This window comes from Cinclus cinclus, chromosome 3 (genome assembly GCF_963662255.1).
Source record: "Cinclus cinclus chromosome 3, bCinCin1.1, whole genome shotgun sequence".
Taxonomy (NCBI): domain Eukaryota; kingdom Metazoa; phylum Chordata; class Aves; order Passeriformes; family Cinclidae; genus Cinclus; species Cinclus cinclus.
The window spans coordinates 53379258-53398959 of NC_085048.1; the positions used below are offsets into that span (position 1 = coordinate 53379258).

The 19702-nt window shown below is 38.4% G+C and overlaps 1 protein-coding gene across 1 annotated transcript in view; it reads right to left on the minus strand.

Moving 5' to 3' along the window:
• Positions 1–6317: 6317 nt before the first annotated feature.
• Positions 6318–19702, minus strand: part of ARHGAP18 (Rho GTPase activating protein 18) — a 66443-nt gene continuing 53058 nt past the window's right edge. The window contains exons 10-15 of the mRNA XM_062488804.1: positions 18094–18176; positions 16630–16836; positions 15718–15870; positions 10187–10311; positions 8981–9042; positions 6318–6409 (exon numbers count right to left, since the gene is read on the minus strand). Coding sequence (XP_062344788.1) covers positions 6318–6409; positions 8981–9042; positions 10187–10311; positions 15718–15870; positions 16630–16836; positions 18094–18176 — 722 coding nt within the window. The remainder of the gene's footprint in view (positions 6410–8980; positions 9043–10186; positions 10312–15717; positions 15871–16629; positions 16837–18093; positions 18177–19702) is intronic.

Here is a 19702-nt window from a genome sequence, read left to right on the forward strand (position 1 = left end):
TCTGTTCTGTCACTGCTAAACACTGTGAGAAGAAAAAAAACCCTATTTTTTCAGTTCACAATAGCACATTAAAAACACCAGCAGACATTTTTTCAGTACTCCAAATTGTACAGGTTACACAATAAGGTTTCAGCCTTATCATACCCCAAAAAATGCTGCTTATTTCAAGATCAACAGTATTCCAGATGGATATGGAATGGCTGCATCGTAAGATTTTGCTGTCACAGAAGCAACATGTTGCATTGAAGAGGCCAATGCACAGCAGGCAGACAGGAATATTGCAATACTACAATACCTCTCTGCTCTGTCTTTCACAGCCATGCAAAGCCCCATGACAGCCTCAGCACTACTTCACCTACTCTGGTTCCTGCTGGAAGAAACTCTCTTTGTGCAGGCTTCAGGAAAGTTATGAATAAAGACACCTTCTGTCAGACGGTAGCAGAGGAGGAACATCCAGAACAAGGGCTCAGAAACTCATTTGCCATACAACTAATGGTGCACAACATGGGAACATATTAGAATATAATCAAAACAACTAAATCAGGTAATACACACTATAAATTTTAGCTAGGCTAAAAATCAGGAGGCAGCAGGATTTAAACCAAAAAATTCTTCTGAGACTAGGGGGCAAAGTAAATAAGCATGAAACCAGTTTCCAGTTGCTAGTCCAACACAGCTCAGGGTTTGGGACCTTAGATGTTTCCAAGAAATTATATGTTCCTTCATTTATTCTGGATCATTTGGAGTGTGTCATACCTCCGCATCTTGATAACCAGCAAGGGATAACCAGCAATACACTCGAGCCTGTGACTTTCTGCTCTGCAAAGCTTTGTCTGCTCTCAGTTTCGCTGTGTCCAGGGAACTGGACATCGAAGTTGTTCCTGCCTGAGGCACCACCTCGGGTACACGAGTTATGTACTACAGCCACCAGACACGAGGAGAATGCACTAAACTAAATACGTGACGTGGTGCCAGGAGGGATGGCATGAGAGCAGACAGACACACAAAGCGACCATTTCTCCAAAAGCCTGCCACCAAAATCCCGGCGGCTGGCTGCGAGCACAGCTTTCCTCCCCGGCCAGAGCATGGGTACGGTCCCTCTCTCGCTCCTGTTCTGGTGCCTTAAATAAAAGCGGCGCTTACGCTTCCCGTCCGCACAGAGCGGCCCCCGCCCCGGGAATGAAAACACGGAGAAAGCGCAGCGGGGACGGGCAGGGACACCGAGCTACAGCCGCCCGTGGCAGCTTCCAGGGATTTCTGTCCCCGAGGGCAGCACACGGGCCAGAGAAGCGAGTGCGGCAGGAATGAGCCTCCGCTTGTCCCCGGCAGGCGGGGAATGACAGCGGACGGCAAACGCACAACCAGGTGGCGGTGTCACCGCTTGGAAGGCACGGGGAATCCCACGGGAAAGAAGCGCAGAGCCCTGCAGGCTGCCCTGCAGGACCTGATCCAGCGACACAGCGTGCGAGCACACTGCTCGCGGGAACCAAGACAATTTGATTTCCAGCGTCAACGCATTACAGAGGCACAAGGGTAACACAGAGGGCAAAGCTCATGCGATAGGAGAAATACAGAGACCGAGGCTCTCAATGCAAATGAGCATTAGTTATTGGTTTTACAGGGCCACAGGAAGAAGAAGGGATCCTTTCAGTCATCCCAAAATGGACTATCAAGGAGCAATAATAACTGCGGGGCTTTTGAACCACCACCACTTCCTATGATTCATGAATGGCACGTTGTATTCCCACGATGGTTTAAAACCTGCAAGTGAAGGCCATCCTTTGCTACTGCCCAGTTTTAGATCTGATTATTCCCCAGGGTGAAGGTAATTCCCAACAGCCTTACAAGCAGAGAGAGGAGAGGTATTTCTACCCAGCTCCTCACCTGCACCAGCGCCTTCAGCTGTGGGCACAGCTCAGGCTGGAGAGGTGCTCAGTCCATGGGCATGAGTTGTACTAACCAGGAGCTGCAGAGAGGCTGCACCCCAAAAGCCAGTCCAGGAGAACAACTGGGGCTGCAGCAACAATCACCCACATCAAGTCAACAAGATTCAGAAAGCGGGTGGCAACACAAGCAAATGCTTTCTCGGGCCTCCAAAGGCCTGATGTCAAATCCCACTAGCTGGCTGTGAGCTCCAAGCACAGCCTTCCTCCATGGCCAGAGCATGTGCATGGTTTCACTTCTGTTCTGGTGCCTAAATAAAAGTGAAGCTTATGCTGTCATATCCCCATTCAACAAAGGACTCTTACTACCTAGCTTTATGAAGCTCATAGAAGCTTAATTATTTTTTGAGACACACCTTCCCTCCCACTGCATTTGCCAAAATTACTAGTCTGCCAACAGACTCAAAAGTAATTAGAGGAACACACGCACAAGATAGCAAGATTACCCCAGATAAGTTTCCTTTGGAAACCAGGCTAAAAATTACAGCACTGTATTTATTAAAAGAATCCCCTGAAGACATATGTGTGATTGCTATACTACTGTTACTGGCAATATAGCAGATTTTTAAAGCAATTGTTGGAGGACCATTATTTGGTTTCTACGAATCAGATTAATTTCATCCCTTCTAGCCAGAAGCCAGCCATTTATGAACACTTTTCCCATCTGCTAAATGGGGATGATAGGTACTTACCTACCTCAGATGTGGTCTGTGTGCAAACACAAACAGTGGTATAAATACCTTTAAAGCATTGCTCTACATTAAAAAAAAAATATTATAAATATTGCTGTAAGATTAGCACATACACTTTTATACTTTTTGAATGGCTGCAACCTTTTAAAGCAGAGAACTAATCCTAAGATGCATTTAAGTGTGATACCAAAGAAGTAATTTCTTTAGCAATTTTTTTGCCAAGTTAGCTTGTTGCTGCAATTTAACTCAGTACTTAGGAAGAGAGTGTTTCATTGGAGTTACACTGCTTTTAAGAATGTCTGACAAAGAAATAATGGGTTAGGAAAAGTTTCAAACAGGCCTTTCTCAAACATTTCCTTCTTTGTTGATGCTCACTGTCAGAAAGTGAATCTCCGTATCCTTGAATTCATCTTAGTCATGCCACTGCTTACTGAAAGGCCTGACAGAAATTCAGCCAGTATTTCCATCACATACAGATCCATTCATCTTCCTGCTCCCTACTGTCTTCTTGAAACCTCGGTGGAATGCTCAGAGATGCTGCTTGTTGACTTGTAATATGACATGAACCTCACTGCTGGTCACAGGGGCAATGGGTTGGGATGACACGTTTCCTCCTCGCACCTGGATATCCAGAGATGGTGCAAGTGCTTCGCACAACGTGGGGAAGAACAGGAGGCTATGGAAAATGAGTGCAAATTCTGCAGTCTTTGAAGAACAGACAGTGTGAAAAAGGTGCCTCACACTTTCGCCTCCTTCCCCCTCTTTTACCAGAGGCTTTTTGAGCACAAAACCATCCTTACATGTTCCACAACATCCAGGCAGTGGTAAGAGTGACCATCACCTGCATCTCCACTCCTCTTCCTCTCCCCAGTCCCTGCTGCTCTGCCTGCTCAGGGCTGCACACAGCAATGTCAGCTGCGTGAAAAAACTGCATACACATTTCCCAAGCCATCAGTCAAACAATGGTGGCCTGCTAAATCACCCCCAAATAAGCAACTAATGCAGCATTGTCTTTTTAATTATAAAAGGTTCTTATCAGCTTACCTGAATGTGTTTTGGACTTCCCACTTGTACCCTAATTTAATTACTTAATTATGCGGAATTAAGAGCCAGTATTTTCAATGAGCGCTGAGAGGTCTGCTCCTTTGCATCTACCCAGTAATTGTTATATTACAGATATAGCAAAGGTGTACTGCAATTGCAGCAAAGTTCTAAACTTCTCGCCAGTTATTTCTTTTTCCAGCCAGCATTCATTTTGCAGGACTTCAACTTACCAATTTCTCTTGTTGTACACAATACTACAAGATCTCTACAAAGATGTAAAGTGTGAAATCACAAAACAGTAATCGCTTAGCATCATTTGGGTATGTTTTATGCACAAATGTAAGAATTTAAATGAGAAAAGAAGTCAGAAAAAAACATTTAATTACAAAAGAACTTTTTTAAATTAAAAAAAAACAACAATGGCACTAAACCAAAAAAAGTTATTTAAGAGATCATAACCACAGGTTGGTTGCAATTTTATACTGAAACTGTTAGGAACAGCTGTTCCTATAGTCTGCATTTTGCTCCCGATTAAAATAACACCTAGAGTTCCAATAACAAGTAATGTTTTACAGAACTATAATGTATTATGAAAACACACATTTTTGTATTACATGTCAAAAAACCCCCCCTTATATTTATTACATTAGGTTCATAAATGTTTACCTAAGCATTGTACTGTTTTGCTACTCTATTCCTTACATTTGAAGAAGAGGGAGTTTGTTCTACAGACAAAAGTAATTTGTCTTAGAGGATTTGCCCATAGTGGCACAGTGCTATACCACGTGGGAATATTGAGGGATATCGAGCATTGAGGGCAGTACAGTCACATTAGAACAATTTCCTCTTTTACTCATCCTGTTTTTCAGAACCAACCTGTGCAGTGCTTCCTCTTCATATGAAGACAGCCTTTGACTTTAAGAAACAATAAATACACATGGCCCCAAATTTGTTCATATGCTGTGGATAACTAACCAGAAGATGTCAAATTTTTCTATGACCTTTTGGAGTTCTATTTCACTACCTGTATATAAAAGGGAGAGTTCCAGTGGTTACTTTGTCAACACAGGGCCCATGTCCAAGGCTCAGCAGAAAGGTCCTTGACTCCTTTAATCAGCTCTGATCATGTAAAAAAAACATAATTAAGTCCATGATTGTATGTAGAATACTCCCTATGAGGTCAATATAAATCTCTGTGTGCATTGAAAGAATTTAATTCCAAGGATACAATTTCACAGTAGTTACTTCAGGTAGTCAGAACAAAGGTGTAAGCACTTGAGCACAGCTGAACTAGTTTACAAATAAATTGTGAAGTGGTACACAAGCTAGTGAGCCCAAAGTGTTGCTGTGGGACTAGGGCTCTGGAGCTCCAGGCCACAGCTCTGTGTTGCAACAAGCCTCCACAGTCAATAATTCATTATCAGTGAATTCCACGGGGAGCTTTCAGTCCTCTCCTGAAAAGGGATGCATTTGCAATAGTTCTCTGTTGGACCACTAATTCTCAAAGTAGTTTAGACAGCATCTATCAGCATCAGGGAAATCAGAACTTGATTTCTAGCCTCATCCAGGACAGACCAGATATATAGCTGATGGTAGGTAATACCCACAGTAGACCCTTAGACTATTTTTGAGCGAAAGGTTTAGTGGTTTGCTACCTATGAAATTTAGACTACAGTTTCCTTCCACAGTTATTTTATTTTTCCTGAAAGCTTTTATTATGCTAGTAATAGAAAGGTTTTGGCAGTTCATAAAACTCAATCTATCAGATGTCAAAAATACCTGAAATCAGTGTATGTAACATGGCTGCATATCACTGCTGAAAAACCTAAAATGTTTTTCTAGTGCATGACAATATGCACACAAAGGACAGGGCCAAGAGTAGTGAGTTTTAAAAAGACTCACTTGTCACGTGATTCTTTGTTTTTTCTTTCCTTTTTTTTTTGTAATAATCTCAAGAGCACAATCAACTGGAGTAAAAATAAAATTACTTATAAGAGCTAGAAAAAAAGCTGCATAGAAAGCATTTTCACAGTTGTTTTTAAATAGTTTTCATCAAACTTCAAATTAGGACTTCCCAAGACAAAATACATTGCATTGCAGTTTTTTTCTTGTGAAATTCACACTTATCTGGAAAATTCATAGGACTGGGTTAGGTATTTATAATACTGTACACCATTCAGAAGTGCTGATCAGGATTTGGTTCTCTATTGTACTAGCACTGAAAAGACCTATATGAACACAAAATGCTACACAAACAGATTGCAGAACTCTTAACATAAAGAGTTTAAACACCTGTTTGAAAAATAAATTCTTCATAAACAAGACCTACCAGATGGGTGGGAGGTAGCTTAGTGCCATTAAAATATTTAAGGTACTTATAAATAAAATATATAAGGTACTTATGCTCTTTTCAAATATGAGTGGGAAAACTGTGGTATCTCCAAATTTTTGCTCCAAGTAAAACTGAAAGTTTTCTGGTTATAACTGTTGGGTCACCATCATTTTTTTTTTTTTTTCCTGGATAAAGTTCTATTAATATACATAATGGTTGAATGTTGAAAGGACAGACTATCCTTTTGAAACATTCAGCCGTACAATCTCAGTCCACAGGTTGGAGGTTCTGCCATTAGTTGTGATCTTAGCTCTGCTTAGGTTTTATAACCCACTCAGCAGTTGGGTTGAGCTGGTATAGGTCCTTCATGTAGGTGCCATCATCAAGGCAGCGTTCTCCTAGAAAGAGAAAAGACATGTGGTTACACCAGTACCAAAACAGAAAGGAAGCAGCTTCCAAAGTTCCTGTTATGTCCATGTTTTATTCCATGTACATTTTCAAAGTCTCTCTGTGGTGTTTAACAAAGGACAATGCACACAAAAGTTGGAAGTGCTCCTACCCTTCCTGTCTGCCTTTAGGAAAAACAGGACAAGAGGAAGAAGCAAGGAGAGAAGTGGCTGTTCTACCTCTGTGACACACTCTAGGTCAGATTCTTCACACAGACCATGCAGATGGGACCTCCCCTTTGCAAATAAAAATGGAGCAATGTCCTCATCCTCCAATGATGATATCCAAAAAATACATTTACATCTGCATAGAAGCCCATTGGAGTTTCAGGTTATTTCCCCCTTTTTAAATGCTAAGTTTGTGCAAGGTTTTTGCTTGCTAAGAAGGTGTTAGTCCCTATCCTCCTCCTCTTAAGTCAGCTGTTCTGCTTACCACTTGCAATAGTTGCTGTCCTAGGAGGGGAAAGTAGTACACTGTTCTTGGTGCACTACAGGCAATTAATTTATGTCTAGTAGCTATGATGAAAATAGCATATGCTGATCCATCAAGATCTTCACATTCTTCCCACTCCCCAACAGGCAAAAAGCATCATCTCATGAATTTGCAGCTCTGCATCACAGCTCCTCTTCTACTCTGCTATGCGATTGGTTGGGGTGGATGGCTGACAGACATTTCCAGTACTTGCACTCCTGACATGGGAGTCAAACACAGGTGGAACATTGTAGCTGAGTTTGTCTGCTAGCTCTTTGGACTCCCTGCACAAAGCAGGCAAGAAGGAAAGACTCCCTGCTCAACCTGGTGCAGTCTCCCTCTGCTCTCTCTAGGATTTTCATCCCAGCCTCTGTGACCAGTACTGCCCATGTTGCTGAACTAGGTCTTCTCCTCTGCACAGTGAAGCACGTTCAGACAGTGAGAGCATGGGGACAGTACTTTGCCATGTCCCTATCCAGCCAGTCCTGGGCACAAAGCAGTGGCAGAAGTCCCATTCAGTGCTGTGAAGTCCTACACTGCACTAAAGAAATGTCTGCAGACTTCAGCAGCTCCATCTGCTAGGAAACAAGACCACAGCATTGTTACAACTATAAGTAGAAGCATAAGGATATGACCGTGTCATGAGCCCCTCGAGTCTTCTTTTGGGCTCCCTCTACATGAGTCAGGCACATTGGGAAGAGAGGCAGATGGTAAAGGTCAGGACAGCTGGCTTACTTAAACCTGTACAGCAGATTAAAGGCAGGGAGTTTCTCTTACCTCAACTGAAAGTAGTAATAAGTACTAGTAAGGATGACTTAAACTGAAATTCTCTGGAAGCAAACCATTCAGACAGAGAAAACATCTAAGCTTTCTAACCTATGTCACAAGAAAACAAAACAAATCTGCACCTTCTCTAGGAGAAATACAATTTCTGTCACATGTTTAAAGCAACAGTAAGTTGTCCCAGTTTCATTGGAATTCTGTTACAAAATCTTTTATCCCCTGCAATGATTACACCTCTGTAGAATAAACAAGATATTCCTCTCCTTTAAAAAAGTCTTACATCTGGGATTGCAACCTGCTTTAATGGGCATAGGAAATGTGTATAGATACTGGATTTGCAAGAGAACCTATAATACATTCATCTGGCTCCAAACTATCTTGGTAACTTATTTAACAGAATTGGTAAAAACACTAAAACATACCTGTTGCAGGAAATATAGGTATGTGATATTTTTAATTAAGTCCTTTGGTTTAGACAAACATGCAACAAAATTGATTTATAATAGCGATTAGAATAAAAGAAAAATGCTAGAAGTAGCAATTTACATATGGAATTGAAACTTGTGAAGGAAAAGAAGTACTGCACATAATTTTATAATGCCAAATAAGTTTAATAGGTCACACAAGGAAAAAAGTAAATATAAATCGAATCTACTACTGCTTTCTAGTTCTCCTTTTTGTTTTTCTGCTGTGATTAGGAATTGATTTCTAATGCAAAAATACTCTCGGATTCATGGAAGAAAACTTTAGAACTGTTCAAAATTATCCTTGACATTAACTTTGCTAATCTGCTACTTATTTTAATCAAAAGGGTCTGGAATAAGCAGAGCAGGAAAGACTAACGGTTGGAAAATTTTACCACATGTTCATCTTTCTGGCTGAGCATTTTCTTCCCCCCAAAAGAACCTGTAAGTGACACTCATATGCAGAATGTGAAGGACTGTAAGTTCATTTATTATGCCTCAATACAAAGAGATGAGTAAGATGAACTTCAAGCACCTTTGTATCCAACCTTTCTGTGCTTATTCACTGTACATACATATCAGGAACATCTGTTACAGCTGCCAACTTCCTCTGGGACAGATAATAGGATACTACTAATATTATCACACCAACATCTCTGCTGCCTTCTCCACAAGGTTAACTGTCTGCCTTAGTGGCTGGGAGAATGAGGGACATGAATAAAAACGCAACCACAGTGAAGCCCATGGACAATGTCCCAAGGAATCCTATTCTAGCAAAAGAAGTTGTTCAGAAGCCATGCTTACCAATATTTCCTCCTATTTCATAAAGAAATACCTCTTCTTTCTTGAGTGTTTGGACATTTCCACTGTGGGGAACAGAAAACAATGAATGATGATATTACAAAGGTGCTTAGACCTAGACATCCCTAGTCTGGGAGAAGTTATTATAATTAAGATCAGCAATGCACCTGTCACAAATCCTTTATGTATATTACTTACTGACACAATCAAGAGGACAAGAATACCATTGCATGCTAGTGTAAATGAACAGTCCTGCAAGTGAGCAATGCACTAGAAAAGGTAAAATAAGATAAATACGAAGAAACTGCAGGTTTCAAGAAATAATTTGTTATTAGCAAGTAGCTTGATATTTACCCTCTGATTTTTCTTTTACTGCTGCTGCAAAAATAAGTATTTCCCTCAAATACACCATATTTCAGAAAAAGCCTCATGGTTGGGTGGGAGAAACCACATTCTTGCTGGATTTAATTGTACTGCAACTAAAAGAAGTAAAAAACAGACAGTGGAAGAATAAAGTCCCTGTATTACAAAGGGATTCTATTATTCTCACTGCTTAATTGTAATAATATATGCAAAAGTCCAGCCAGAAAATAACTTTCTGGCAATGGTGTAAAACTCTAAAAACAGCATTTAGGCAAAAAGCAGCTTCTTAATCTCAACTAGTGTACCATATTATTGCTTCAGCTGAATAGTTAGATATGATGAACACGTGTTAATTTTACTGGTTTTGAAAAGATTTATTAAATTCTCTCCCTTTCTAAATGCATTTGAATGACTAAAATGTAGCTTTTGTTTTAAATCATTTCATGTGCATGACATTTGTACATCATTATACTCCAATACCTATTATGCTGTTATATATATAAAAGCATTATTTTAAAAAATATTTTCTTTCTTCTTTCCTCATTCCTCTGTTTTGTTGGAGTTCCCTTCTGACTAGTCCCCATAAAATTACAGAACTACTCCTGAGTCATCAGATTAAATAGCAATTAATTTTTCACTAACAGCACTCATGTATTCCTGAAGGCTTCCTGAGCTTTAATGACATTTAAAAGCATTAATTCCTCAAGCGTGTATTTTGATGGCTAAATTCAGCCGAAAAGTTCATTAACTGACCTGGAATTTGAGTATTTTAAAACTTTTTTCTTGATATAATAAATGAAGAGACACTTCTCCCGTCATGAAAACAAAACAAAGATGTGTTTATACCTTTTCTCGATGAGAAACCTGGCTACTATATCACCAGCTTTCAGTTCTTCTGTCAGCTGTATTGCCATGGAAACTTTGGAAAGATGAGGCGCTTGCACCCGTATCACTCCCTGAGGAACATCAGTCTGCAAAGCAATAAGAGTGGTGGAACAAAGCTGCTAGCAGCTGGCTTTGATGAGCTTCTCAAAATACAGTATGGAATAAGTAAGAAAGTACAGTGCTCTGCACTTCACTATCTACTGCACTTCACTACAAACATACGGTAACTACGCAGCAGTTCAGTAAATTACATCTGACCTTCAAAGCTCTTTTTAACAGGCAGAACTTTAGAACAAAGGAACAGTAGTGTTTAATTATTTTTCAAAGATGTTAAGAATAACAATAACAATTATGCTATATCATATTTGGTATGATAAGAAGCATGTGACACAGATATGGGAAATTCTTGCTGCAGGCATGAAGACCAGGCAATGCCCCTGCACCAACCCTTTGCTAAAACTTCTGGAAGAAACCTGTCCAGTTCCACTTAATCTCAACTTCCTGCCAAAAAGGAAAAGAAAACACACAGTAATCATGGATCAGTCCACTTTAAAGGATTCCTCTTTCCTTTTTGCAAATCTCATTTTTTAGAAACTGATATTCACTACTTCAAGTTTTTCTCCCTATTTCTTATTGTCCAGAATATATTCAGCTAGACAACCTGCACTATATAACAGTTTGACTACATAATGGATTTGTATTTTATTTTAACCCACAAGTCCTTGATGATGAATATTAATTATATTAGCTACAGAGAAGGAGGACAAAAGACAGCTTTTCTATTTAACTTGCATGTACGTGACATTTGAAGTTACAAAAAGGCGTAATTTATTTGTGAATAAGGTCCTAATTTCTGTTCCTGGAAATTTTACTATTCCTAATACATTATCATTTAAGAATATAATATAGTCTTAATTTTTTCTATTCCTATTTCATTATCATTATCCTATTACATTTTAAATTCCATAATCAATGAATAAATCTGGGCAGCTGTAAATCTAGAATAGCTTTGCTGAAACCATTAGAGTCAAAAAAGTATAGAACAATTACAAACATGAGCAGAATCAGAACAGCTTCCTGAGAAAGCCAAAGGCTCGTTACTATACAATCGATGAGTTATGGCAAGCAATTTTTACCAAAGAATCCTTTTGTATCCAGTCTTATTATTTATTGATTTTAAAATACCAGACATCATAACTATTTCTGTCTAAAGCAGTAAGAATCATCATATTGAGTATTTGCTATGTAGTAATTGTGGAATCAAAGATTATAAGAGATCTCTATGAGATTTCTCCTAGATTTATCTCTAAATTTGTCAGATCTGATCTCTAAGGCCTCCACCTATGAAAATAGTGTCTGTAACAACCTGCTAGGCAGTAAATCCTGCTTGACATTTTTTGCCTCTTTGAAAATTTTTGGGATCATGGCAAAAACAAATTATCTTTTTAAGGATGAAATTATTATTTATAGATGTCCCTAACTGGTCTTCCATCAAATTCAAATTGGTAAATTCAAACTAGCTTTCATTTTTGTGTACAGTTCTTTATAATTTTGTCTCAGTAGATTTTAGTGGAGTTTCTCCAACTTTCAGCTGGATAACTTTTTTCTTTTTTTTTGCTATACAGCAGGCATACAATAAATTATTTAAAAAGCAGTCTGCTTTGAGTATATGAGAGAAAGAACAAGAAATGGCCACAGAGCTCTAACATTATGGTCACAGATCAAACAGAATAATTACTTTGTTTATTCACAGAGAACTATAATTAGCTCAGCTAATTAATGCATTTTGCCACTTTCACCACCTGCATTTCCAGCAGAAATCATGCTCAGCTGCACAATATGTTCATCCTGCCAAACTAAGGAGAACAGAACCTGAGCATCCCCTAGCCCATACACTGTGCAAGTTGGTGGGAATGAAAATGGGGTCTAAAACCTCTAAGAGCTGAATGACAGAAGGACTTCTTCTCTGAAAAGCACAGTTCAAAATACCCAAGCGAGGGGCTCCATAGCACAACACATTAAGCTATGAACCTATGAGAGGACTGACAACACACTGAAGAGTGGGGCACCTATGCTACTGAGTTTGCAAATCTCCCCCCCTGCCTCACAGGCCCTATCAGGTCAGATTTAAAACCCTGCAACCCCTGGCTGAATTAGGTACTTGCACTATTAAAAAAACTGAAGACAGTACATCCTTACTTGATGGAAAATACACTGGCCTACAACATTTAGTCTGCAGCAGGCACAGCAGCCACCTGTGAGGTACTTCAAACCCTTCCTTTTCAGAGGGGACTTGGAATCTATATATAACAAACAAGAGCTGCCTGGCTATAGGATCTGGGGTGGGACTCTCAAAGTTTCTTCTGAACCATTTTTCACGACCCACTCAAATATTTTTCACTCTAGGTGCAGAGAGAAATGTGACTATGCAGTATTTTCACGAAGGAAGGAATATTATACATATTTATTAAAGGTGCAAAGTATACCAAGCAGGTATGGGACATGAACATTATGAAGAACAAAACTGATTTTCAAAAGATTCTTGCCACATGGATGGCAAAGTCTGAAAGAAATGCAAAGCAGTTGTTCTCTCTGGGCTGCAAAATATTGCACCCAGTTTGGGACTAAAAACTGGAAAACCGTACACAAATTATTTAGCAGGTAGCAAATTTTTTTAGTAAATAATCTGCCACTGCAGAGAATGACATATTCAGCAGGAGTCAGAAAGGTTACTCTGTGTAAATTCAAACAGATCATACAAACAGAAGGGCTGTGGGATCCAATGTTTTTTATAACCTGCAGTAGCTCAGCCCAGTGCATTGCATTGTGCTGCTCACATGATAGCTCCCTTTTTTTGGAACAACTGCACCATACAGAGGAATACAATGACAGATGGCACAAACATGGCTAAAGGTAGTGGGCAAACTTCCAGTCCTGAGGGCACCTTTCTTTGCCTGTCTAGAGCATTTTTCAGCCCAACATCAAGACTAATCCCTAACACTGACTTGGGGCCATAGGTATGTAGAGGTATCCCAAAAAGCAATTAAACCCTCACAAGCCATCTAATATTAACCACTCTCAACACCGTACAGAGATCTCACCTGAAGTTTGCAGCAAATGCTTTTTGACCTCTGTCTTAAGAGGGGAAATGTGATTGATAGAGAGGCCTCCTCAGAGCTAAGATGAAATTTTATCCAATTGAGCTGCTATTAAGAATGCAGACACTGAGTTATTTCCGGAGAATACGGCAGTGACTCAGGTTCTGTCCATCTATGTTTAATCATTTAGGGCACCACAGCAAGTGTTAGAAAATAGAAATTTTCCCTCTGCTTTTATTCAGCAGCACACAAAGTAATTAGGTATTGAAAGTTTCAAACAAGTTTCACTGGAGTGGGAAATTTACCACGAGTCTGGGTGCTTCACTTGCCATATGGGAATGAAATATAATTCAAGAACTGCACAGGAAAAGTCACCTCATTTTTAAATTTAAGCAGTATAAATTGAAAACTGGAAAGAAAGAAATCCCAAACGAACAAACCAATAAACAACGAGACAGTTTTTTTACTTGAAAAATGTATAAAATTGTCATTCACAATGACAATTATCAATTTGTGACTATGTTCTCAACCCAAAATTACTGAATGCTTGCAATAAGCATGAAGGATTTGTAAAAATTGTACCATTTAATTTTGATTAAAATCTCCACAGAATTCTAGGTCTTAAAGAAAATTATTGAATAGTAACTTTACATTCACATTTGAGTAAGAATATTACACAAGGCCTCAGTTCTATCTCCCCAATGGATTAAAAAGGCATAATTTACTATAAAAGGCCTCAGCCCTAACTCTCCAGTGGCTTAAAAAGACATATCTTTGCACTGAATTATATAAAAGAAAAAAATCCAATACCTGAACTTGAAACAGCATTTACTTTTTCAGTGCATTTGCTGCTATTTCAGCATTGAACACAGGATGGCAGCATTACATGTCATCACAACTCAAGTGAATTGAATTCAAAGAATTCTTTTCTTATTAGACCAAGAAAAACAAATTCCAGTGTTTAATTAGCTCTCTTTTAAAACCATTCTGTGTAAAGATCCCTTCATATAGGCAAATACGAAAGTAAGGCAAAGTGATGCCTGGGGAACTAATTAATTTTCGACGTTAAGACTGTGTCAAATACTGCATAGAAAATGAGATAGGAACACTGAAATATAAGTCGCCAGCAGATTCTGGATACATAACATATTCATTTGCTACATTCTATTTTCTTTGGCTGAAAAGATTAAAAAAATGCCTTTAATAAGAATATGACAACCCTTTCTTTGGTAACAGTCTGACATACACACACTTGGTAAGAAAACCAGACTGCTCAGAGCACTGCATTTCTACCAGCAACCACAAGATGACTCTACCTCACCAGAATCGTCACTGTGACTCCAACCCACAAGAGGGTATACTTTCACACCACCGAAATATGATTTTCTCACACCACCCAAATCTGATATGCTTTCATTACGGTTAGCAGAACACATGTATTTGGTATTACCTGTTCGTATATTTAAACTATCTTTGGAATAATGTACTTCAAATGCTTTATAATTAAGGTACTATACTGTATAGGTTAAAAGTTTCAACAAATAGTCATCATAAAAATTATCAACAATTTCAACATGCATGAGATGTATTTTTGAAGTTTTGATGTCACTGGGAACAGCTCAACTAAAATATTTCTGAACCACAGAAAAAATTAACACTATAACTGCCACAGGATTTTTGTATTTTAAAGAATGTGTGAAGAGTAGTTATGCTGAAACATATGCCTTGACATCACTGATGGGTATGGCAGAAGCCAGTTACCTAAAGGAGAGATACTGAACTATGGGTTATATACACTGGGGTAAGCTGGCACTAGCCACTTGGACAACAGCTGCATAAGAAGCAGTTCATCCATTTTTCATGTTTGTTTCGTCCTTTGGGGTTTCTTGGACTGGGACAAAGAGTTCAGTGGTTTTCATCTACTCCTGTAGATGGAAGAAGAATTAAATGCCAGATCTGTTTCCAAACACTTTTAAATATCGAATAGGGAAATCTAGATAATTAGTTTTTATGTAAACACAAGGTCTGCTGTGACTTCCACTGGACAACAACATGTCTAAAAGTGGGTTCAGTAATACTGAGTCGTGTCACAACACTTGCTCTCCCTACAAATACAGACCTAATGTATATTTATCTCAGATGCCCAGACTGAAACAACCTGTGGGATATCAGTTTTCAGAACAGAAACATTCTGAAAAATCTGTGAAAACAAACAAAAAACCAGTACAACCCTCTATATGTGTCATGTCAGTAACTCGCAAACTGTGAAATCTACACTAACTTGCTATCTACTGAAATTGTCAATTAAAAATGCATATATCCCCTCTGCTGTATCCACTTTTCCAGTAAAAATTATGATCCTATTAATAAAGCATTTCAGATGTGTTTCCTTACATCATTAGGAGTCTTCTCCTGTTTCTCATGCTTTTCCCGGTCATATGCCATCTTTTTCAGAAGTTTCTTCATCGCTTTGTCCTTCTTCTCTTTCTCCTTCTTCTGGCTTTCAGTGTTCTGTTTTCTCACTTGATTAACAATAAACTTTGGAATCTAGATAAACATAGAGTGAGCATGAATAAATACATAATTTTCACACCAAAACTTCATAAATCGGCAGATTATCAGGTAGAACTCAAAAACAGCGATTCTTTCCAGCAATAAATAAAGGTTCAAATAACATAAAACTGTGAAACAATTTAAAAACCATTCCATTTGTGATAAGATATTCCATTCAGTAACTTCTCAGGGGAGGAGAGGTGGAATCATACATTTTACTTTTGTCAGCTAAAAACATTCACTTGACACTTAGTGTGTAAAATGGTGATAATTGCTTTTCCTCACATGCAGCAAAGGTTAAAATTATTTCAAGTTGCTGATGGATAACACACCTCCAACTTGTCCAGTTTGTCTGAGCTAGAGCTTTGCTTATGAGCATGACATAATTCATGCTTTATCAAAACATGTTTTATATAATATTAAGTTTGGCCTAAAAGGGCAATGAGTTCAAACACTGTGTTTCCTGCTAATACCTCTAAGCCAAAAAGAATTGCCCACAGCAATATATACTAATAGAGCAAATACACATATCCCCCAGGACTTATTTTTGAGTTCACCTGTAGTACATACAGTATTAAAACTCTGACCACCAGAGCTTAAAATCAGAGGTAATATTTTTCTTTTGCTCCCATAAAAGTTACTTATGATCAAGAACCCAGCTGGATCCTTTTCTGAATCATGGATGTAACTTCACATGACTTCTCAATTCAGATACCCCATTTTGAAATTTATCTTCCTTAAAAACACACTTACTGTCCAGAGAAGTTTTTGGTACTGAATCATAAAGCGCATGACATTTGCTGTCCCAGCTGCCATAGCAAACTCGCTTTGTTCAATAGCCTTTGAGCCAAACCCATGAAACGTGAAAAGGTTTGGGGCCATCACCATTGCAACATTCTTCAATGTCATCTTATTTTTGTCTCGGTGATCAATTACCCTTTGGAGGAATTCAAGCAGTACCTGAAATAAGAGCAGAACTTTCAGCTCAACTCTGCATGTGAAAAGTGAAGCACGTGCAGAGCTGAAAATGAACACGAGTGAAACATGATGTTGCATATATTTTTGAAAAAGCTCTTAACTCCTAATAAAACCACATTAAAAGTAATCAATAATAGAAGTGTGAATATATTTATTCACAGAACAGTAATACAAGCTTTGTTTCCTCCAAGTGATGAAGTAAAACATTCTTGTTGTTTTTGTGGGTAACATTTTCAAAAGCATTAATGTGACTTTGAGGCCCCGCACAGTAAGATTTGTTTCAAAACCTTTGTCATGTAGGTGCATAAGCAGCATCCCACAGATTCTTGTGAAGACATTACTGTTGGCATTTGTTAAACTGAAAGTGAACGCAATCGTGCCAGCTGTCATGGTTATGGAAACATGGGGTGGCTAATTCTGTAAGGTAAGCAATTCACGAGGAAAGGACTGCATTGTGAATGACAGGTAGCCAGTTAGAAACTGGCAATTTTCAATTAATTCAGTTCCAGGTATTTTAGCTCAACTCAGGAGCATTCTTGACTACCTCCACACAATAAACAAACTCAAAAAGAAAGTCTTGTATGAACAATAACACCTAGTAGGATTTTTTGCCTGTAATAGATGATGTTCTGCATCCTACACAAATCCCACACTCATTCTTGATTGCAACAGCTTTAAGAGTAAGCATATTTTGAAAAAAACATTAATAGCTTTGCTACAAAAGGGCAAGCTCAAATTGGACAAATCCATGTAACATGCTAGAAATAGCAACAGGAAGTGTAAATTTCTAGTTTATTGACAGTAGAAAAAAACAGCACAGAGGAAAGTGAGGATTAAAAATTAAGAACTAAACCCATTTCATAAAAGGAAACTCACATTCATTGTATTCTAACATTGTTTATTTTGTGCACTGGAAATAATGACAGATGAAAAAAAAGAAAAAAAAAGGAGCAAAACTTCTAAGAGAAAAGGTTGCTCACTGGGCAATTTCTATTGTAATCCTGAAAAAATGTCAAGTCACATTCTTAAAAGTCATTTGGGAAGAATTAGGGCCCTAAGTTGTTTTGTTTTTATTTCTCCCAAAGCTATGTGAAATATGGGGGAATAAAAAGAATCACTAGTTTCAGCATTATCTTTGAACAGAAAAAAAAAAGAATGTTAAAAAGACAACAGCATTCATTACAGTGCATTCATAGAAACAAAGTATTTATGCAGGAAAATAATATTAGCAGTTCTAACCTTCAGGGTGTCTCTGTTTGCTTCAGGTAGAAGGATAACCAAAAGATTCAAAGCTTGCAGTTGCTGTTTCCTTGTTGGGAGATCTGCCAATAAAGCACATAGAACTCAGGATTTTGAAATTGCTATTTATACTCTTCAAAAAAGCATGACTTCTAAGTTGAAACTCCTTGCAAAATGCTGAATGCATACACATGGCTAATTATCACAGTATGACAAAAGACTGGCAGATCTTGGTTTTGTGATACTCATTTCCAAATGTTCTTTTAGGATTCAGTTGGTGTGTGACTCAGCAGTCTTTTGACAATGTTTTCTAGATGTTTTGTGATTCCTTCTTTATTTTGCAATGCTACAAGAAGGAATAGCTAACAGTTCCTCCCTTTCTGAGCCTATGCCCCAACATATCAAAGGGTATATTCAACACTGCCTTCACAGCTTCTCTGGTTGCCTTCACAGTTGCATGATCTCCCAAGTCACCCACACGAAATGAATACCACATGTAACTGAGTAAGGCAGGTCTCCAGCGACGTAACAACAGCAGCTGCAATGGCAAACCAGCAGGGATAAAACCAAGAGCAGAGAAGCTTAACATGTATCTACAGAAGAGAGTTCTGTACCAAATGAGACAAGCTACAATTAAGGAAAAGTAATATTGCTTCTGCCTTTTACCAATTGCTCAGTGGTGCATCATTCATCCAAGCTGCATCGCTACACTCCTCCACCTCCTAGAAAAGCTCCTGCATTCTGGCAGTGCACAAAGCTCCAGCTCTCTTATTTGTCACCTGTGATAAACCTCCTGTCCTCCTTTAGAGGACATGCTCTGGCAAGTCTTCTCAGGAGACTCCTAATGAATCAGGCCATACAGAAAACAGGTGAAGAAGGAGGTACCTGCACAACATAGTTTTATAACACTATTTCAAAATTCAACAGGGCTGCTGTCATGCACCCTGCTGGAATTCCAACTGAATTGCTATTTCAAATACACTTCATCCAAATAAACTCAGGAGACACTACAAACAAAAATAAAAGTTCATTGATGAAACAAAAAAACCCCACCTTGCTGACTATTTTCTACTATACTAAAAATTAAGGATCTGAATAAATGAGTGGCAAATTGTATAGCCATTTAAAACATCAAATTGTGAGAGCAATGTATCAACCTGCTTTAGAAAGACACACATTAAAAGTAAGGCTTAAATTCAGTTTCAAAACACCATATGCCACAACATTCAAAAAGCAATGAGAATCAATCTTTTCCTTGGAAAGCAAGAAAAAATACAATTGCAAAAAAATGTAAAATTCATTACTTAGATGAAGAGTTTCTGTCTGCTCACCTAAGCAACAACTGAATTTTAGTTGCTTACATTACTTAAATTAGCAAATTAAATTGTTCAAATTATGTTCTTTAAATACTTAACTCTAACCACACTACTTGGTCACAGTATCACGATAAACACTGATTACTGTCACAAAGATGTCCTTTTTCTCTACCATCTAATGTTATTGCATGCAACCAACAAGACAAATGACTTAAACAATGGGAGTCTATGAAATGTTATATCTGTTTTGAAGCAAATCCTGTGGTTCAACATAGAAAGTGATTTGGATCCTG